We start from the raw sequence: 22,518 nt of genomic DNA, 5'->3' as shown, positions 1-22,518 counted from the left end.
CCTCCCCTAACAGCCTGGCCCCCACGCCCTCCCACTTCCCTCCCCCTGACTACTCCCCTCAGAACTCCCCACCCATCCAACCCCCTCTGCTCCTTGTCCCCTGACCGCCCCCTCCCAGGACTCCCCCAACCTCTATCCAACCCCCCCTGCTCCCAGTCCCCTGACTGCCCCCCCATCCACCAGCCTGCCCCCTGACAGGCCCCCCATACCTATCCAACCCTCCCTGTTCCCCACCCCTGACCGCCCTCCACAAACCTCCGGCCCATCCAACCACCCCCTGCTCCCTGTCCCCTGCCTGCCCCCCTCCGCCCCCTTATTCAACACCCACACTCTCCGCCACCCTACCATGCCACTCAGAGCACCAGGACTGGCAGCCGCACCAGCTGGCCGGAGCCAGCCACACAGTCTGGTGCACCAGGGCAGGCTGGTGGCTCTCACAGCTGCCTGCCTGGCAGGAGCTCAGAGCCCTGCCACCCAGAGTGCTGATGGCACGGCGAGCTGAGGCTGCGTGGGAGAGGGGACAACAGGGAAGGGGCCGGGGCTAGCCTCCCCTGCTGGGAGTTCAAGGGCCGGTCAGAAGGGTCCCACGGGCCGCAGTTTGCCCACCTCTGCTGTAATCTCATCCTTTGTTCTAACTGCATTATATCCACTAAACTAATCTGAATTAGGCCTGGTCAGTACTTGGATGAGTGACCTCTAGAGAAAATGCAGTTGCAGGAAGTGGTGTGGGTGATTCCATGGGAATCTTCTGGTTGAGTCAGCAGCGTATGTGTGCTAGTGTAGATGGAGGGGTTTGGATGAGATGTAAAATAGAGCCCCCACCTATTAAAGATCCCATGACACATTTTGCAAGAGCAAAAGTGTTACCCTGGTTTCCTGGCCATATTCCAATCATGGTAATTACATCCATTACATGGATGTCTAAAATTCCCTATGTAATTTTAGATTCATAAGATATTCCTCACTTCCTCTTCCAAGTAATTGTATTTCTGAGTGCTGTAACACAGGTGCTGCATTTTCAGTGGTGGGAGACCTGGTTCCTTGCCAAAGTGAGGCACTTGTATTCTTTTGTCTTTACTGGAATAATTAAGGATTGTGGTGGAAGTCTATCTTGCTAGTATAAGATGAATTATTAAAAGAAAGAGAATCTTTCTCGGATTGTTTTATTTTTGTGCAACAATAAAACAGATACTAGGAAAAAGGTATAGGCTTAGAAAACAAAAAAATACTTGTTCATGATATTGTACTATCTCACAGATGGTTTGAACTGTGTAAGCATTAATCCAGTATGTAATGAATGAGCCCCAGACTAGAAGCCATTTTTAATTTTTTAAAAAGCCTGTATTGTATTTCAGTTGATTGGTGAATTGTTCCCTTAGAAGATGGTTATTGTTTGATGATCTGTTAGTCTAAGGTGTGAGGGAAGAGGAGAGTCTATGTATTGTTAGTCAGCACAGCAAAAACAGAACACATTTCCTCTTACATTTTTAAAGTTCTGTGTTCAAGTTTATTCCAAGTAGCACTGGTTTGTCATTGCCTTCACTTAGAACAGTATTGGCCCCTCAGCAAGGAGATGGTGGATAACGGGGCCATTTTCTCAGATCTTTCTGAGCTATGTTTGGCACAAGAATGAAGTGGGAAACCTGAGCAAAGAGAGCTTTGTGCCTCCCATATTCTAGAGCTTTCTCTGACGCATGGTTGGTCTCCAGTGCAAGTTAGAGCAACCTCTAGGCTGTTTAGCTGCAACAACCCCTTAGGGAACCATTCTGCTGACAAGATTAGTCAGAGCACAGCATGTGCCTCTGGCCAAGGTGCCTCCCTCCCCAACATGCCTCCTTACACCTTAGGCTGTGGGGGGACTAGCAGAGAGATATTCCATCAGCTCTGTATCACTAAGGGAGCCCCCTTACACTGAGGTTTCTCCAGAGTAGGGTGCAAATGTGAAAAATTGGGTGTGGGGGGGTAAAAAGTGCCTATATAAGAAAAAGCCCCAAATATTGGAACTGTCTCAGAGGCTGCTTCCATGCAGTTTACAACCCTTTTACCTTTCCAGAGCAACATAAAAGAGCACAGGAACGTGGCCTATTAGGACTCTGGACTGAGGATAGCGTATCTACATTAAATTCCTGGCTCTGCCATTCAGTTTCTGAATTACTCTGGGCAAGTCTCTTAACCTTGCTGTGGTTCAGTTCCCTCATTGTGGAAGTGAGGGAGCATGACTTACCTATCTTCCAAGAAGAAAAGGAGTACTTGTATCTTCCAAGGGTGTTGTTAAGTATTAATAGCAGCAGAGGGAGCTGCTAGCATGCAACACCCATAACTAAAGACACTTCCATTTTATAGCTATACTGTAGCTATAAAGAAATGATGGGTTTCAGAGTAACAGCCGTGTTAGTCTGTATTCGCAAAAAGAAAAGGAGGACTTGTGGCACCTTAGAGACTAACCAATTTATTAGAGCATAAGCTTTCGTGAGCTACAGCTCACTTCTTCAGATGCATATCGTGGAAACTGCAGCAGGCTTTATATATACACAGAGAATATGAAACAATACCTATTCCCACCCCACTGTCCTGCTGGTAATAGCTTATCTAAAGTGATTTCCAGCACAAATCCAGGTTTTCTCACCCTCCACCCCCCCACACGAATTCACTCTCCTGCTGGTGATAGCCCATCCAAAGTGATAACTCTTTACACAATGTGCATGACAATTAAGCTGGGCTATTTCCTGCATAAATCCAGGTTCTCACATCCCCCCCACCCCCATACACACACAAACTCACTCTCCTGCTGGTAATAGCTCATCCAAACTGACCACTCTTCAAGTTAAAATCCAAGTTAAACCAGAACATCTGGGGGGGGGGGGGGTAGGAAAAAACAAGAGGAAACAGGCTACCTTGCATAATGACTTAGCCACTCCAAGTCTCTATTTAAGCCTAAATTAATAGTATCCAATTTGCAAATGAATTCCAATTCAGCAGTTTCTCGCTGGAGTCTGGATTTGAAGTTTTTTTGTTTTAAGATAGCGACCTTCATGTCTGTGATCGCGTGACCAGAGAGATTGAAGTGTTCTCCGACTGGTTTATGAATGTTATAAGTCAAGAATTATAACATTCATAAACCAGTCGGAGAACACTTCAATCTCTCTGGTCACGCGATCACAGACATGAAGGTCGCTATCTTAAAACAAAAAAACTTCAAATCCAGACTCCAGCGAGAAACTGCTGAATTGGAATTCATTTGCAAATTGGATACTATTAATTTAGGCTTAAATAGAGACTTGGAGTGGCTAAGTCATTATGCAAGGTAGCCTGTTTCCTCTTGTTTTTTCCTACCCCCCCCCCCCCAGATGTTCTGGTTTAACTTGGATTTTAACTTGAAGAGTGGTCAGTTTGGATGAGCTATTACCAGCAGGAGAGTGAGTTTGTGTGTGTATGGGGGTGGGGGGGATGTGAGAACCTGGATTTATGCAGGAAATAGCCCAGCTTAATTGTCATGCACATTGTGTAAAGAGTTATCACTTTGGATGGGCTATCACCAGCAGGAGAGTGAATTCGTGTGGGGGGGTGGAGGGTGAGAAAACCTGGATTTGTGCTGGAAATCACTTTAGATAAGCTATTACCAGCAGGACAGTGGGGTGGGAATAGGTATTGTTTCATATTCTCTGTGTATATATAAAGCCTGCTGCAGTTTCCACGATATGCATCTGAAGAAGTGAGCTGTAGCTCACGAAAGCTTATGCTCTAATAAATTGGTTAGTCTCTAAGGTGCCACAAGTCCTCCTTTTCTTTTTTTAAAGAAATGATGGTGTATGGTCTGGGAAAGGTTTTATAGATGCAAGACTGGGATGACCACACTGTTTACAACTGATTCTGAGAAAACTGCCAAGAGGAACTCTGTGTTTCTTCCTCAGTTTGAATCCTGGACTCTAAAATAAGTAGGACTTTTTGAAGAATAGCAGAGCTAGGGTTCTTTCTATCCAGAATGAAAAAATGACCATATTTATATTATTCTACAGCTGGGCTTGAGAAACCAACAAAAGTTATATAATTGGCAGACCAATTAGATACCACCAATTAGATTTTCCTTGGTACTGTATGTAAATAAAAACAGGAAAGTTGTATATTATGCTTTCACCTTATAGAATCAAATTTACTTATAATATTTCTTAGGTGTCCTATTGCCTTGGTATTTAACCATCTTGAGAGCAGTTGTCTACACTGGAAAAAACCCAATGGCACTGATTAGCACCACTGAAGGAGTACAGAGATTGAGCTACCTTCTCATCTCTAAGTCAGGGTTGAGTAGAGTTAACCTGTTTTATATTTTGAATTAAATCCCTCCCTTTTCCCTCCTCCCCACCTGACAATTCCTACCCAACACAAAGCATATGATCAGATAAAAAGTATGTTGTGAGCAGGGGTGGTGAGTTATATGGGCCTGTGGTGCCTATACTCCAGGAATATTCAGGGGCCCAGCTCCACCAATGTTCGGGGCTGGGTCACTCCCCCGGCCACGCCTGCCACCCCTGTATGCCTCCCTCGGAGCATCTGGGAGTGGTGCCTGCAGGGAGCGGAGCACGGAGACTCCCTGCCCCTCCCATCTAGGAGCCGCTGACAGAGGGGTGTACAGGTCACTTTCAGGAGCTGCCCGAGGTAAGCCCTCACCCTCTCACACCCTAACCCCCTGCCCCAGCCCAGAGCCCACACCCACACTTCCTCCCAGAGCCTGCCTCCTGCACCTCAACCCCCTGCCCCAGCCCAGAGCCCACACCCAAACTACTTCCCAGAGCCTGAACCCCCTTCTGCATCCAAACTCCCTCCCACCCCTCACTCCTCCTGAACTCCAACCCCCTGCCCCAGCCCAGAGCCCGCACCCAGCATCCAAACTCCCTCCCAGAGCCTGCACTGCTCCCACACCCAAACTCCCTCCCAAAGCCTTAGGTATGTATGGGGGCGGGGACTTGAACCCGTTCTGGGCACCACCAAAATTACACAAACCTGCCGCCCCTGGTTGTGAGATGCATAAATGGCTTATTTGGCACCAAGCATCAAACATAGGTGGCATGTGATGTCCCCTAAAAAAACCCAACCAAACAAAAAAGCTGTCCCATTTCTTATACACTTCTTTGAAAAACAAGCCCTCACTTTAAGGTGTTTTGGCAGAATAGGGAAAAGGGATGCTGGCATGCCAGTGCTCCCTCCTAGCCTAAACAGGCTTTATTTACACTGGTGCAGTTGACCCCAGAGCAGCCTGCACCGGTACAAACCTTGTCAACGCCATGAGTTTGTTCCAGGAACTAAAATCCCAGCGTGTGAGCTCTTCAGGACAGAGCCATCAGCTGAGATTTTTAAAAGTGACTAGCGACTTGGGGTGCCCAACTTGATCCGCCTCCAGAGAGCCCATCCCCTGAGCAGCGGCTCTCACGTGGGCGCCCACCGTCTCCAACAACCACCGCTGGCAAGCTTGGCCGGCGGCCTCTTGCGAACGGGAGGCGTTCGGGACGAGGCACGGTGCCGCGGGCGGCAAGGAAACCCCCGCGGGCGGTCGAACCAGGGAGAAGGCGCCTTTACGCTCTGGGTGCTCGCCGCCCCTCCTCCAGCCGCGGGCGGCAGCGGCCGGGCGGGCCGCAGGGCCAGGGGACGGGGTCGCTCCGCAGCCCCGGGTCCCCGGCAGCAGGGCGCGGCGCGGCGCGGCGCTGGGGGATTGTGGGGATTGTAGGAGGGAGGCGCCGCTCTCCGGGCTCTCTCTGGGCGGGACTTCGCTTCCCGGCGGCCGCAGGCAAGCGGGCGGGGCGAGTCGGGCATAGCTGCGGAGCGGCGGCCCCGAGCAGCCGCCTCCGCGGGAAGCCCCCGGCGCGGGGCGAGGCGGGGAAGCGGCCGGCGGCCAATGCGAAATTGGCTGGTGCTGCTGTGCCCGTGCGCGGTCGGGGTCGCGCTGCACCTCTGGCTGCTGCTCGGCGGCCCCGGGAGGCACCCGGCAGGTAGGCAGCCGGGGGCAGGGCGCACGCACGCCTCGTTTGGAGCGGGAGGCGGTGGGGTGCTGCCACTCCCCACCCAAGGCGGGCCGGGGGTGGTTCAGGGTGCAGGCACCCTCCCCTGAGGGGGAGCGCTGGGCCGGAGGGGACAGAGGTGCATGCCCGGTGGGAATGCGGGGTTCACGCTTCCCTCCCATAGCATGTGTCCCTCTTAAGCCTTTCCCAGTTTTCTCAAAGAAAGAGCGTCCAGGGGGTGTTGTAAGGGCCGCAAAGCACAGAGGTGGGCTGCTAGCAGCAGACCTGCCCAAATGGTATGGGGGGAGGGGGGTCTTGCAAATACATCATTTGAGGAGTGATGTGGGAAATTGAAAAATAAATGTACTGCATAGTATTTGGCCATCTATAGAGCTGATCACAAATAATTAGGTCAATTAAAATAAGTGATAAAATCCATTGGTTAGATTATATACAAGAAATAAATTGACCAACTCTTCTTATTCCCCTGAGTTTAGAGAACTAGCAATGAGGCCCCCCTCCTGTAAACCCTTAAGCATGTGTCAGGTTTCAGAGTAGCAGCCTGTTAGTCTGTATCCGCAAAAAGAAAAGGAGTACTTGTGGCACCTTAGAGACTAACAAATTTATTTGAGCTGTAGCTCACAAAAGCTTATGCTCAAATAAATTCGTGCCACAAGTACTCCTTTTCTTTTTAAGCATGTGTGTAATTTGAATTTGGGAAGTAGTTCTATTAATACAAACACATTGCATTAGAGATCACAATTTTTTCCCTTTTAGGGCAGGGTTGGATGTTGTATAACTCTTTAACTGATTGAGTGAAGAAGCACATGCTGGGCACACAGTTGTTCAGGCATTTCTGTGGTTGAAAAATTCCAAGCAGCCTGCATGAAAATATTTGATATATAGATTTAGTGTGGAGCCAGTAGAATGCTTTTTGTTATTAGATAACCTACAGAGGAAAAGTGCATGAAAAGGTAATGTGGGTTTATAGGAAAACAATGAAGAATTATGTAGGACAAGAGAACAATTTTGTGCCTGTATTGTTATACTGGAGCTACTTCATTACAATTCAGCAAAGTGATTACTGGCAGTACAGTGGAACTTTCTTCATTGAGAGTCATCTGTTTTTTCGTAGATTAACTTAGTTATGAGCCCAATCCTGCTCCCATTCAAGTCACTGACAAAATTCCTCTTGACTTCAGTTGTGTAGGACAAGGTTCTATAATATGAATTGCCATTTGGACTTTGCTGTGTAATCAAAACCAGTAAGGATTTGCATTGCCCTTACTATAAAGTGGTTCATACTAAATCAAGGTGGGTGTAAGTGGATTTCACTTTATGTTAATACCTATTGGTCAGAATAGGCACTCTCATCAACTAATGAGATTACTCCATTGGTGGTGATTGTTAGAAGTAGATGACCATAAATAACTTTCCATGCTACCTGTCAGTGGGTTTCTGAAATTTTGCTATGGAGTTTTTTTAATTTGTTGGAAATGTTCTGTTTTGAAAAGAGACTAAGTAAAAGTGGTGTTTTATTACTTAGGAGATCTGCTTGGAGCCATGTATTTGGAGTCATGATAGCTAATTTTATTTTATTAACAAAAATATGTTTTTACTAGTACTGACTCCTATTAGCTGGGCAGAATCTACACAGCTAAGAAAGAATGAGATGGAGTCTGTTCTTTCTTAGGCATTTTTCTGTAGAATTGTTCACTAAATTCAACAGTCAATTAGTAACACCTGTCTAACAGATGTAAAGTCACTACGGTCACAGATATGTCAATGGGGGCCTGTTCTGGCGTGTGGAACCTGAATCTTGGTGATGCGTGAGCAGGAAAAAATCCAGCTTGGTTTTCCAGATCCTAGGTTGAACTTGCAGGACTGTCTGTCAGAAAAAAATCTTTTTCTTTGATCTGGAGTCATGGAGAGGCAGTAAACAGGGAACCCCTTGATGCCTTTTTTATAGTCACTTTTCAGCATTGCTCTCCAAATGTAAACGTTTCCAAAAGATGATCTAGAAGTGTCCTGGTAGAGAGAAAGAAATGGTTTTTGTGGGTTGTTGAAGAATATTTTAAACATGAGGGTAAAGATAGGCTGTTTATAGTTCCATACCGTGTTGCTGGGCCATTTATACTTCTACTGCTCTACTTTTTTCACAAGTTGTAGTAAAACTAATAATTTGTATTGAATGCTTATTAGATTGTTACAAGTTTGCTGACTTGCCTGAGGAAGTGATCCAGCAAGAGAAAGATATTCCTTTCCACTTCCTGCACCTCATATTTCTGGTGCTGACTTGTATCCTTTGGGGAAAAAAGACCAACCTCTCCCCAGGAAGGGCAGAGTCACAGTTTCAGAAATGCAGTGTTAGGGTAAATGATACAGTATTCGTATGTGACTGTTTTGTTTCCATGCTGTGGATTTCCATTTCCATCAGTTGTTACTCTTTCCAGGACAAACCCTAGTTCCTTTCAAGCCAATAGCAAAATTCTCATTCACTTCAGTAGGACCAATATTTGGCCCTAAGTGTCATACTGATGATGATTTTGATGTTAATGTATTGCTATTTGGGGGGCCTCAGTCCTGCAGACACTTCTATTACTATTCTTTATGCTCACCATAGCAAGTAGTCCATGTGACTGACTACTCGCACTGTGTCAAATAGTAGGTGCTAGCAGGATCAGGCCTTTAGTAGTCAAGCAAATGCACAATATTCTCTCTTTCCAGATTTTATTCTGAATTGTGCAGGGCTTGTTTAACAGTAACATATAGAATAAAGCAATGAACCTGAGCAAAGAAAAACACAGGAAATTTCCCCTGATATTAAGTGTAAAAATGAAATCTTTCAGTATATGGAATAGTTTCCTAGAGAAAGCACTTTGGAGCACTCTTGCAAAGAAAGTGAAAGGATCATGCACTTAATAGACCTTAAAAGCTTCTACAGACACATACACTATAGGAAACATTCCTGCATTGCCAGAGAGAGGAAAGATGAGCTAAGAGATTTCCTTCATCTATGATGTCTATTGTTCTGTGATTTTTGTTCTTCAAAGTGCTTTGTGAACATTAATAAAGTGGTGATAGGTTTATACCACAGAGTAGGAAATGGCCTTATTTTTTAAAACAGTTTTTGAAACTTGAATTATTAAGATGGTCTGGTACTGTTTGATAAAACCAGCCTTGTTACTTATTATTGATTAGTGAGGGGTTTTTGTTTTTATTTTGTGTGCCTTCTGCTCCTTTGCCTTACCACCTGGATTCTTTGGCATGAACAAAAATTGAATTGATTTCAAAAGTGTTTTATGGTAACTGGGGCATAAAAATGTGTTCTTGGTGTGTGTGTTGGCATTTAGTTAACCTTTGGCATCACAGCAGTCGCATAATTAGCCACTAGCATGGGTCAAAGGTGGCATGAACAGTGATCAGTCACAACATACTGAGCCAAATTCACCCTAATGTTACTCCGTTGTGGTAAATAGATTTACACTGGGGATTATTTTGCCCTTTGAATGGAGGTTTCCTCGAGAGTTGAGCTGCATATTGTGTTAATTGTTGTTCACGTTATTTTGGGGCTGGATAGCCTGCATGCATTTTGAAAGAAAGGAGAAATAGATCTGGAAGTCTAATTACAAAATGAGGGTTCGGCAGATGTGATGTGTCTGTACTTTTCTCTAACCAGATTAATCTAATCCAGCATATCTTTATTGTATCTTATTTTATTCTGGAAGCATACCAGATAGTTGTAAAACTCTTCAACAAATATAGTTCTTTTTGAGGTATGTTTATTGAAGAGAAAACTAAAAAGTGAAGAGAAACTTCTGTAAAAAGAAAATAGCCCTGATTCATTATTAACTGCACAATGCCTAAATTAACCTGAGTAAAACATGAATCTGAAGACCCTGCAGCAAATATGTGATTTTACAATTTCCCGTTTTCTTGGAGTCCTGAATTTAATGATTTCTCACTCTGCCGAGGCATTACCAGCCTGCGCTATGTGTTGGTAATGTCACTTATACTGCTTTGGGCAGGAGTAGGGCAAGGTGGTGTCTGCAAGTAGAGATAAGAGAAGCCCATTTTTAACCATTCAGAAACAGAAATAATCTAAGATTTCCTGTGTGTTCCTTTTTATGAGTTTCATAATATATTATAAAATACACTATAAAATTGCGAAAGATAAAACAGCTTCTGAAAAGTTAATTACAACCTGCCCCTCCCCCCAATTTTCTTTAATCCCTACAGATGGACTCAGTGCTAAGCAAATGTTCAGTTGATGGCACCACTGGCAGAGGCTATGTCTAACAGAAGTTGCTTATTGAGGGACTTCAGTATCTCCTCAAGAAGGAAACACACATTAAATTTTGCAAGGTACACCTTTGCTGAAATGCCCTCTGAGACATTGTTCCACATATGTTTATTTGGGCATCTGGCATCATTTAGAATTGGGCCCCTGTGTGTGTGTGTGTGTGTGTATAATGTCAATCTTTTACTGCCAAATAATTAAAAAAAAAAAATACAGCACCGACTCTAGTTCCCACATATTGAACAGCACATGAATGCCATTGGCCATCATATGGCCTGGTTCAGCAGACTACTTAGCATGTGCCTAACTTTAGGCATTGACTTGAATGGAATTATGCACCTGCTTACTTAGGCTCATGCTGAATTAGTGCCACAGTGCGCATGGAGTATTCTCTGTGTGACGTATCGGAGGGAAAGAAAGTGAGTATGGCCTGTGTTTGGTTTTTTAGTGGAGTAAGAATTTGTTTAAAAACAAAATATACAAGCAACCTCTGAAGTTGTGAGCAAGACCACGTTCTGAAGGGAGAATGTCACTTCATAAAAGTGTGTTCCATTTTGGGTCTAAAGTACTTATTTGACAGGGTCATTTTAAGTTTTTCAAGCATCCTGTTCAGGCAAATGTTAGATTGCTCACTCTAAAACTCGATAATTTGTGGAATGATTTTTTTTCATCTGCTTCTGAGGGCAGCAGGCTGACAGCCGTAGAATCTGAAATGGTCGGTCTACAGAACCGGCGGAGCACAGGCAGCAGCCACACAAGCTTTCCAAGAATGGCCTTGTGCCCTTTACTACAGGGACTCTCTAGGGGTGAGGGTGGCAGCTCGTTCTTCCTGCCCCTTTAGTCATTCACCTCTTGGCCAAAGGCCAACAAAAGTACCATTGTAGTGAAGTTGGTTTGTAAGAAAGACCTGTCCACTGGGAATTGTATCAATACCACCAGCTTATTTCTAAATAGGCCACTGAACAGTCTTGAGGTGGTAGCCGTCTTTTGAGTTTAATTTTTATTCTATGTCTCGATAAGGCATTCTGTGGCCAAGACAGCCTCAACTAGTAATGATGGGTTAAACTGCCAAATAATAAGTTTAGTGCTATCGACAAGAGACTTCACAAACAGGACTTTTTTTTTTGTATCTCCATTCCGTCTCCCACGGCCATTGCTGGTGGTAGTGGTCAGTGTATCTCAGATCTCTAGTTCAGGGCAAAAAGGTCTTGCCAGAAGTTTGTGAGTGCTGTATCATCACTGATACACTATCAGCTGCTATAGCATAATAGCCTCTCCAGTGCTTTTGTCTCCTCTTTACATCTGAGATGTTTACTAGAACTCTGAATGTTCTTTTAAAGGGGTATCATCCACAAAAAAACTTCCCTTCTGTCTAAAAGGTTTTGCTTACTGAAGCTATAAGTAACATCTAAGGGCTTACCTCCATCAGGGATTTTTGCACTGGTGCAGCTATGTGAGTGCAAACCTCCTGTGTAGATGTGCTGCACCAACATAAAGTGGATCCTACACTGATGTAACGTATCCCAGTCTCCATTTGGGTTAAGTCGCACCAGTGCTTGGCACTTACACGGGGGGTTGCATTGGCGTAGCTACATCACTGAAGAAATCCCTAAAGCAGGTAAATTCTAAGGCCTGGTCTACACTGGGGGGGGGGGGGGGGGATCTATCTAAGTTATGCAACTTCAGCTACATGAATAACGTAGCTGAAGTCAACGTACTTAGATCTACTTACTGCGGTAAGATCTACTTCACTGCGATAGGTCAACTGCTGACACTCCCCCGTCGACTCAGCCTACACTTCTCACTCCGGTGGAGTACCGGAGTCAACGAGAAAGCACTCGGCGGTCAATTTATTGCGTCTTCACTAGATGCGATAAATCGATCCCCACTGGATCAATCGCTCCAGAGGTAAGTGTAGACATGCCTTAAGGTGACTGTAAATGAAAAAGACTGAGGAGAGAGAGAATGTCTTTCTCTGTTTTTTCCAGTTCGTTCATTTTGTCCATTTGTCTGCACTTTGTGAATAATGAGTTTCTCAGTATACTCAGTTTGTTTGATTCTTGTACACAGCTACGCAGCCCATGGGAGAGTAAATCATGTAAAAAATAAGAAAATGTGGTTGCATGCAGTAGTCCCCGAAACAACTTTTGGTTTGGAAGTTGGTGGTATCCCTGGAACCTTTTGTCTTGGCTACTCAGTTCTCAGAATCTTTTGAGTCCATCCCTTTATTATTTAAAAAAAAATAAAAAATCAGTAAGTGCAATTACTTCAAGTCAAAGTTTCAGAAGCCTCTATCCCAAGAAAGGGGAAAAAATTCATAGGCAGGAGTTGTAGACCAAGCAGGATGAGCAAGCATCTCAGAGAGGTGATTAAGAAAAAGCAGAAAGCCTACAAGGAGTGGAAGATAGGAGGGATTAGCAAGGAAAGCTACCTTATTGTGGTCAGAACATGTAGGGATAAAGTGAGAAAGGCCAAAAGCCATGTTGAGTTGGACCTTGCAAAGGAATTAAAACCAAAAGTAAAAGGTTCTATAGTCATGTAAATAAGAAGAAAACAAAGAAAGAAGAAGTGGGACCGCTAAACACTGAGGATGGAGTGGAGGTTAAGGATAATCTAGGCATAGCCCAATATCTAAACAGATACTTTGCCTCAGTCTTTAATGAGGATCTTAGGGATAATGGTAGAATGACGAATGGGAATGAGGATATGGAGGTAGATATTACCACATCTAAGGTAGAAGCCAAACTTGAACAGCTTAATGGGACTAAATCAGGGGTCCCAGATAATCTTCATCCAAGAATATTAAAGGAACTGGCACACAAAATTGCAAGCCCACTAGCAAGAATTTTTAATTAATCTGTAAACTCAGGGGCTGTACCATATGACTTGAGAATTGCTAACATAGTTCCTATTTTTAAGAAAGGAAAAAAAGGTGATCCGGGTAACTATAGGCCTGTTAGTTTGACATCTGTAGTATGCAAGGTCTAGGAAAAAATTTTGAAGGAGAAAGTGGTTAAGGACATTGAGGTCAGTGGTAATTGGGACAAAATACCACATGGTTTTACAAAAGGTAGATTGTGCCAAACCAACTTGATCTCCTTCTTTGAGACGGTAACAGATTTTTTAGATAAAGGAAACGCAGTGGATCTGGTTGACCTCGATATCAGTAACGCATTTGATACAGTTCCACATGGGGAATTATTAGCTAAATTGGAGAAGATGGGGATAAACATGAAAATTGAAAGGTGGATAAGGAACTGGTTAAAGGGGAGACTACAACGGGTCCTACTGAAAGGTGAACTGTTAGGCTGGAGGGAGGTTACTAGTGAAGTTCCTCCAGGGATCGGTTTTGGGACCAATCTTATTTAATCTTTTATTACTGACCTTGGCACAAAAAGTGGGAATGTGCTAATAAAGCTTGCAGATGACAGAAAAACTGGGAGGTATTGCCAATACAGAGAAGGACCGGGCTATCATACAGGAAGATCTGGGTGACCTTGTAAACTGGAGTAATAGTAATAGGATGAAATTTAATAGTGAAAAGTGCAAGATCATGCATTTAGGGATTAATAACAAAAAATGTTATAAACTGGGGATGCATCACTTGGAAGTAACAGAGGAGGAGAAGGACCTCAGAGTATTGGTTGATCACAGGATGACTATGAGCCGCCAATGTGATATGGCCGTGGAAAAAGCTAATGCTGTCTTGGGATGTATGAGGCAAGATATTTCCAGTAGAGATAAGGACCATTATACAAGGCACTGATGAGACCTCATCTGGAATATTGTGTGCAGTTCTGGTCTCCCATGTTTAGGAAGGGTGAATTCAAACTGGGACAAGGACAGAGAAGGGCTACTAGGATGATTCGAGGAATGGAAAACCTGTCTTCTGAAAGACTCAAAGAGCTTGGCTTGTTTAGGCTAACCAAAAGAAGGCTGAGGGGGGAGATGATTTCTCTCTGTAAATATATCAGAGGGATAAATACCAGGGAGGGAGAGGAATTATTTAAGCTCAGTACCAATGTGGACACAAGAACAAATGGAGATAAACTGGCCACCAGGAAGTTTAGACTTGAAATTAGATGAAGTTTTCTAACCATCAGAGGAGTGAAATTCTGGAACAGCCTTCCAAGGGGAGCAGTGGGGGCAAAAAACATATCTGGCTTCAAGACTAAGCTTGATAAGTTTATGGAGGAGATGGTATGATGGGATAGCCTAATTCTGGCAATTTATTGATGTTTGACTATTAGTGGTAAATATGCCCAGTGGCCTGTAATGGGATGTTAGATGGAGTGGGATCTGAGTTATTACAGAGAATTCTTTCCTGGGTGTCTGGCTGGTGAGTCTTGCCCACATGCTCAGGGTTTAGCTGATTGCCATATTTGCGGTCGGGAAGGAATTTTCATCCAGGGCAGATTGGCAGAGGCCCTGGGGTTTTTTTGCCTTCCTCTGCAACGTGGGGCACGGGTCACTTGCTGGAGGATTCTCTGCACCTTGAAGTCTTTAAACCACAATTTGAGGACTTCAGTAGCTCAGACATAGGTTAGGGATTTGTTACAGGAGTGGGTGGGGGAGATTCTATGACCTGCATTGTGCAGGAGGTCAAACTAAACAATCATAATGTTCCCTTCTGACCTTAAAGTCTATGAGTCTGACTAGCACTGGAATCTTTTATCCTTTCCCCGGTGATAATGCCAGTAAATATGTATTTGGCCACTGAGTGTGACACTGTGAATAGGAGGCATATAGTCTCCGAAAGAAAGTAGTAGTAAAATCTATTTATGATAGAGGTTGTTGAAATCTGGTTGGGGCCAATATACTGCCTTCCAGTATGTAACCCTTACTGTGGTGTCCTGACTCAGCTCAGCGGTACACATTTTTACAAGAGGTTCTCTGGATGGCAGCTATATAACACAGATTAGCAGCTGTGAGTGCAGCTGCCTGTTTTATTTTACTGCACTTATTGCCATGAGTTAACGGGGTTAGGCAAAAGAGCAAAGGGAAAGTAAGTATTTTGTGCCAAAAGAATGTAGCATGGGAATTGCAGTGGGGGAGGAGAGGGGGAGACTTGCAAAGATTCACTGAGAAGCCTAAGGCTCCATAATGTGTCTGAGAGAGTCAGTCTTAGGAGAGTTCCGAATCTTGATTTTTAATGACTCTGTGACCAACGTACCAAAAAATGTTCCTTTCTTCTTAGCCCACTCCCACTATCTACAGTTACTATAATATTTTATGCTTTTATATTGTTCTTTACATCTTCGGAGCATTTCATGGTCATTAACTAATTGGTATTCACACTCCTCCTGTAAGATAGGTGAGTATTTTCTCCTGGGGAAAACTGAGCAACAGAGAGTGCCTTGCTCAGGGGCACAGCGAGTCCGTAACACAGCCAGAATTAGAACTCCAGAGGTCTGGCTTCCAGCCCTGCCCTCAAACCACAATGATTCATTTCTTGTGTTTAAGCTTTTTAGAAACTGCAAGTTGTAAACAGATAGTTACATAATCCGTATAAGGTAAGAATAGCATATTATGAGTAATTAATAAGAAGATAAACAATAATAGAGACAACATCAGAGGCTGCTGTTACATGCATAAAGAAAACTCTAGCTTGTGAATGTGTGGAAACAGTTGAATGATGATGCAGTAAGTTTGTTCACTTCTGAGTTAAATATAAAATGATTGACTCAGAAGTCACTAATAGTTTTCTCTGAACTTTTACTGCAGATCACATGTATACAATGCTCTTGCTTCCTGAATGGTTCATCATAGGTTAATATCTTTTTCTGTACCTTTAGCTTTATCTCTTCTTTATATTAGTTTAAAGACAAACTGTTACCCTTTCCATTAGAGCTTAATAAATGCTCTTTCCCATTTACCAGTAATAAATAAGAAGCTTTGCCAGGCAAACAGGGGACTTATTCATCAATTTCAGCAAAATTTGTTTTCATTTTTTAAAAAGTGACTATCTCTTATGACTGAGAAGGCAACTTTCTGAAAGTACTGATGCGGTGCTGTTTTACTAAATCTACGGACAGCGTGAAACAAAAGAGAAGGGACCTGCTACCTCTAATCTCAACCAGGTTAATTCTGAAGGCTCTCTCTGACTGCCTCTATGAAGTGCTTTGTTAAGGGATTGTATCCACATGAGAGAGTTTCACCAGTTTTAAAACTAATTTAGTTTAATCAGTGCAAAACCCTGTGTAGACACTCTTATTTTGGTTTGAGTGGCCTGTTTTGGTTTATCTTAAATTCAGAGAAATTGATTTAAGCTAAATTAATATTTGCCTCTCTGTAACCAAAACAAAGAGAGTGCCAAGGATATATAAAACATAATGAAATAAATAGAGCAGACGCAGGTAAGAGACAGTATATGTGAGGAGAAGGGGGAAGAGGAGGAATTACAAGAGGACGTGTGAGCTACTTCTGATATTGCAGTCCCACCAGACATATGGCTGTTTTACAGATACCAGCTAATAGGGAGTACTGGCAAACTCTAATTGTATAAATGTCGATGGGGACATCTAAAACCTCCAGATAATCAGCATTTACCTATATAAGAGAAAACCAAATAGTATTCTGATGAAAGATTGTCTGACTTGAGCTGGGAATTCTCTCCTCTAACACTTGCCAGGCATTACTTAGATAGAGCAGTTATACACACTTACATGCAGCAAACAAATCTCACTCCTGAAATCTGTCAAAACTGCCATGTATGTTTATTTGTTACAAGAGCCGTAACTATCGGCTTTAGTGAAAACATGCAGGTTTCTGAGGAAGAAAAGAAATGCTAGTCTGTGTAGAAAGAAAATGTTTTGAGAGATTTTTTTGGGTCCTTCAGAGTTAGTTCCTAGGTTATATAAATTCTTTTAATTAAACTAATATCTTAACTTTCTACCTATAGTATGTGAAGATTGAAAGTGTGCTGAAACATCCATGTTTAAACAGCTTGCAGAAGTAAATTATCTTTAAAACCTAATATTGTGTGCCTTTCCTGCAAAATGTCTGTTGCAGAGACACAATGGACGTAGGATTTTCAGAAATTATATTTTACTTCTCTTCCAATTCAGTCCCAGGTCACACATGTCCAGTCACCACGACACATGTTTCCTTCTCAGTGTTTAATGAGGGCACTGGTGTAGTGAATAGAAGTCTGGAACATAACATTGTATAATCTGGTTATAATGGGTAACTTGCAGATATTTTTAGACACCCTAAAATTAGACGTCTAACATGACCTTGTCTGTATTGTTTGCAGTAGCTGTGTTAAAGAACTCTGGCACTCACTCATTTTAACTGTTTGGCTTAGGTCTCAAATTAAGGAGAGTGAGATGGAAGTGATCCCTCACCCCTGCTAAATATAAACCTCTCTCTTTTGGCTTTAGAATGGCTGATGAACAAAACCACGCAGATCCATATTAGCGGTCTGTCTGATTGGTTGTGGGCTCCTAGCCATTCTTCTCAGGTTTCTCTTTAGTCAGAATCTCACTTTAAAGGAAGTACCATTTTTATAATCTCTAAATTTTAGAAACAATGCTTAGCAAGATCTAAATGTTATTTATTACTAGCATTTATGATGAAGCCCATTGCTGGTATATCTGGGGAAGACTCATGCCCACAACTGAGCAAGGCGAAAACATTTACCTTCTATAGGGAGATAATACCCCTGTCCCCAACCCTTTTTCCCACTCTCACAACTTTACAAGGGCAGAGACTAGGAAGGCCCTGCCAATAAACTAAATGGCAGTGGAAACTGAGCCAGCATGGACAAAGACATGTCTCTTAACACTCTCTGTGACCGCACTCAGCTTAAGTGGATATAGTCTAGTGGCAAAAGCCCGATGTCAAGAATGACTAGGCCCCGGGTTTTGTGGTAGGTCAGAGAAGGAAAGGCTGTCCATGAGGCAGCTGAGGCCAGGCTAGTTACATAATCAGGATTATGTATCCTACATTTAGGATTTTGCAGATTGTAAGCAGCACCTTGAATTTCACCCAGAAGGTTTCTGATAGCCAATGCAAAATGTGGAGAACAGCTGTGATGTGCTCTCACGGAGCAGCTTGCTCAGAAGGCAGCCACATGCACGCATAATTGGCTATCCCATCATTCAACCTACAGAGGGGTTTTCTTTCGTTAGCTTTGAAGGTGTCATGCACTTGGTTACTTTAGTTTACCAGCAGTCATTTTCTCTGTTCTTTCCTGTAATAATTTCACAGCTCTGTAATGGTAGTTGTGGCATGTTGAAAGCATCTTCCAGGCTTTTGACGAACAATGTGACACAAATGCTGTTTCTGTTTTTTAATGCTCAGGACGCTTAATACACTTACTTCTGATGCGTTTTTTAATTAACGTTTACAGCTCAGACATTTGGGTTTATGTTTCTGTAATAAATAGTTGTTGTTTTAAACTCTTAGGTCCACTGGCTTTCTTTCCTCAGTGGGAACTGAAACGTTACGATGTTATCGTCGGTGTATTATCCGCTCGACACAATCATGAGCTGCGGAACGTTATAAGGAACACTTGGGTCAAGCACTTGAAACAACATCCAGCGCTGAGCCCTCGGTAAACCTTTTATAAATAATTTATATTGCTTGGGCTGGGTGAGAAGCTAGGAATCAAATGAGTAAATGTTGTTTGTTTCTTATTCTTTATTTTGGAAAAAATAAAGATAGGTTCATGCTGGTAAACACCTTTTATTATGGCTGACAGGGCACTTTCATTCTTAACTCTCCCTTAACGTTTTATAAAAATAATAGGCACTCTGGATTGAAATTAATTTTTTGAATGTGATTAAAATTTGTTATTTGAATATGTGCAAGAGCATTTTTCATCCATTAAGAAATGCTCACAGGGTTGCTCTGTGTAGTTGAATGTTACACGTGGATTTATTTTACCGTGTAGTAGTAATTGGCAAGCATGTAACCTTAGTTCTGTTTTGATGTCAGGAGAAATTTGGTAGCAAGATACAACAATGGTAAAAATGTATTGCTGAGCATGTGCAGCAAAGCTATTTTGTTGACTGTGTATAGCTGCACCAAAGTACCACCCTCTGTTCATAAAAAGGCTGTTTCTGATGGTGCATTAATTGAAATGCAGTGTTTTTGAAGGCGTATACAGCCAAATAACCACACTTTCCATGTTTGCTGTGATCATTCACATACAAACAGAGGCTGGGGGGACTTTAAATCATAAGTCCTGAAGTTGTGTGTCTCTAGGAACAGATGCTCTTTGGCACTTTTCAGGATTGAGCCCTTATTAAAGTTTCATACAGTGTTTGCGAGTTTTATCTTGAGTCAGAGGAGGAAATTACCAACATTCAATGTTAATGCTTCATCATGGGTCAGGTTTTAATCACATCAAAATCAGGAAATGCAGTCATGGTTTCCACAGCAAATTTACCTTATGCTTCATTGCAGAGATGTGTACGTTACATGACCACTCAGTGTGGCATACTATTTAGCAGAGAATACTTGAGCACAGGCAGGATCATGTTTGCTGAGGGAACTACAAATTTTGAATTTCCCTTCTCTTTTGGAATTGATCTCTCAACCTTAAAATTGCATTAAAGTAGGTTTCTGTTTTCCGTATTGAATTGCTACTTCCTAACAATTGGAATGTCTAAATTGAGATGGATGCTGTAATAGTTACAGAACTTGCAGATATGTCCCATTATTTAATAAAATGAGAAATAAAACAACTGATAACAGGAAATTCCTCATTCTGCCTGATGTGAATAGTTTCTTAGTTAACTATCTTTTAAAATGAACTATTAATTCTATTAAAATGACAGCACTTGGCTGTCTGTGTGTATCAATACAGTGTTTCATCGGAGATTTGTGCAGCTAACTCACTAAAATAAATAGATGGTCAAGAATAGGATGTCTAAGCACAATGTTCTTATGAGCCAAGTTCAGTTTTAAATAATATTTATTCTTCTGTCAAACTCCAAATAAACAAAATCAGTATTAAGACTTTGTGACTAATGTTTTAAGGTAATCAGAAAGCTCAAACTATGGAAGGACAGGTCTTTGCATTGAAATTAGCATGTTGAAGATGAAAATAAATTACAGGTGTTAATAAAAACAAATTATTTTAGTGTCCTTGTGAAGTTTATAATAGGTGCACATGGCTGTGGTGTGCCAGTGGAGGACAGAGAAGATCCTTACTCCTGCAAACTTCTGAACATTACTAACCCAGGTATGAATGATAATCTTTTAAACTATTATATCATATTAAACAGAATCCTCTTTGTTGCGACACACGGATGGTTTAGTGGCTGTCCCAGTTAAGGGCCCAATCCTGCAAATACTAATGGACTTAGAGCTTACTCTCTATGTAGGCACTTATATAGCCCACCTCTGAGCCCCATATGCAGACATTAATGGGGGAGATTTTCCAAGGCACAAAGGGCAGACCATTGACTTTCATTGGAGTTGGACATCCTTTGTCCCTTGGAAACTCTCCCCCAATTAATTTATCTTTTCAATATCTCTGTCACATGGGGCTATTGTTCCCACCTCGCAGACGGGGAACTAAGTCAGAGAGCATTAAATGACTTGTTCAAGTTTGCACAAGTCTGTGTTGCTTTAGAACTGAGAACTTAATCCAGATAGTCCAGGTCCAGTGTCTTGGCCACAAGACCATGTGAGGCCACTTCTACTGAAGTGAATACTACATCTGATAGTGTTTGCGGAATCTGTCCTTAGGAGAAGAGGCAATTGTTTAAAGTATAAGTGTCAGAAAATACTTGAAATGAAACACTGTCCTCAATAAAATACATAACTAAAATTATATTTCCTGCCTTTCATTTTTCCTCCGTTGAATATTTACTTTGCAACTATTGTATTAGAATTTCACAACTATGATTCTAACTCCTGGTAAAATGCACTTGGCCTTTTTGGAATGAGTCACTTTAAATGCCACTTCTGCTAATTTAGTTCCAGTTAAGCAGCAGTCGTTGCCATTCAGCCTCCAAACGATAAATCAGATTCCTGAAGGAGATGGAATAAAACAGCTGTTCTTGTTAAATAGAGCACGGTGTTATATATAAGCGTGTGTGTGTGCGCGCTTCCGTTCAGCTCTCTGTACATGCTCAAGCACTGACTTACAGTTGCTGATAACCAGCAGGCTACTAAATCATTCTAAACATCTCCTTACAGCTGTATGCAGTCAGTCATCTTTCCTCTGGAATTTGATTACCTTTGTGCGCTTTGCCAGCCATGCTAATTATTCATCAGACATTCCCATGTATACATAATTCCAGAATGATAAATCTACTCACATTGCAAGTATAATCCTTGTTCCATTTTTAAAATACAGTTTTGAATCAAGAAATCGAAGCATTCAATCTCCCTGAAGATACGCCTTCAGTGCTTTCTGAAGACCGCATTGTCAGTGTGAACTTCCGAGTTCTTTACCCCATCGTCATTACTAGTCTTGGGGTATTTTATGATGCTGATGGTGTGGGATTCCAGAGGAATATCACTGTAAAACTGTACCAGGCAGAACAGGAGGTACAGTATTATAGTTATCTTACCAAAGAGGACTAAAGCACATTTTTTCTTTCTATCGTGGATTGAATGCCTGCAGAATGAGATGTATGTGTTAGTGACCTAGCAAATTAATGATTTCACCTATCATACACTAATAAGAGTTTTCTTTCCTACTGCACTCTTAAGAACTGTCTGCTGAATAACTATACATCTTTCCTATTTCACATTTGTCATCTGTAGAATGTGAAAAACTGGGGTTTACAAACTTTTAATATTAAAATATTTTTTTCTGTATAACTATAGACTACTTTAGATTAGTAATGTGTGGGTTAATAGAAATGCTTCTTAATTAAATGTTCCTTGTAATTCCAAGACAAAACAATTTTAGTTGAAATTAAGGTTATACAAGTTTATCGATAACTTAAAGACTTATATGTATTCAAACAAACAAAAACCACCACTCTTTGAACGTTTGAAAGTAAGGAAATACAGTTAAGCTAGTAATTCTTGTTCTATAGTCTGATCCACTCTCTAGCTAGACATCTAGAAGTTGTTGCACACTGTTATCATTTAGCACATAACCAGTGTAATTATCTCTATGTAGTTTTCCAGCTCTGTTATGGACTCAAAACTTTAGGCCATCTGTAGTCATTGTCATCATCTTTATTTCCACTTCCTTGTTCTGGGTCGGCAGCTTTTATAGCCTTCTTCCAAAACCCATGATTGTATGCCTCTCTGTCA

At 42.2% G+C, this 22,518-nt stretch overlaps 1 protein-coding gene across 3 annotated transcripts in view; it reads left to right on the top strand.

Annotated features, from left to right (window-relative positions):
* The first annotated feature begins 5,780 nt into the window (after positions 1 to 5,780).
* The window catches only part of B3GALNT2 (beta-1,3-N-acetylgalactosaminyltransferase 2), a 40,691-nt gene continuing 23,953 nt past the window's right edge, over positions 5,781 to 22,518 (top strand). Inside the window, exons 1-4 of one of the 3 annotated variants that reach the window (XM_078852227.1) lie at positions 5,781 to 5,981; positions 18,700 to 18,847; positions 20,382 to 20,482; positions 21,605 to 21,798. In XM_078852227.1, coding sequence (XP_078708353.1) covers positions 5,888 to 5,981; positions 18,700 to 18,847; positions 20,382 to 20,482; positions 21,605 to 21,798 — 537 coding nt within the window. In that variant the 5' untranslated portion in view covers positions 5,781 to 5,887. The remainder of the gene's footprint in view (positions 5,982 to 18,699; positions 18,848 to 20,381; positions 20,483 to 21,604; positions 21,799 to 22,518) is intronic. The other 2 variants (XM_073338151.2, XM_073338152.2) reach the window with 2 other exon arrangements.

The sequence above is a fragment of the Lepidochelys kempii genome, chromosome 3, assembly GCF_965140285.1.
Source record: "Lepidochelys kempii isolate rLepKem1 chromosome 3, rLepKem1.hap1, whole genome shotgun sequence".
In the NCBI taxonomy this organism is placed as follows: Eukaryota; Metazoa; Chordata; order Testudines; family Cheloniidae; genus Lepidochelys; species Lepidochelys kempii.
This window is presented reverse-complemented; position numbering and strand designations above follow the sequence as displayed.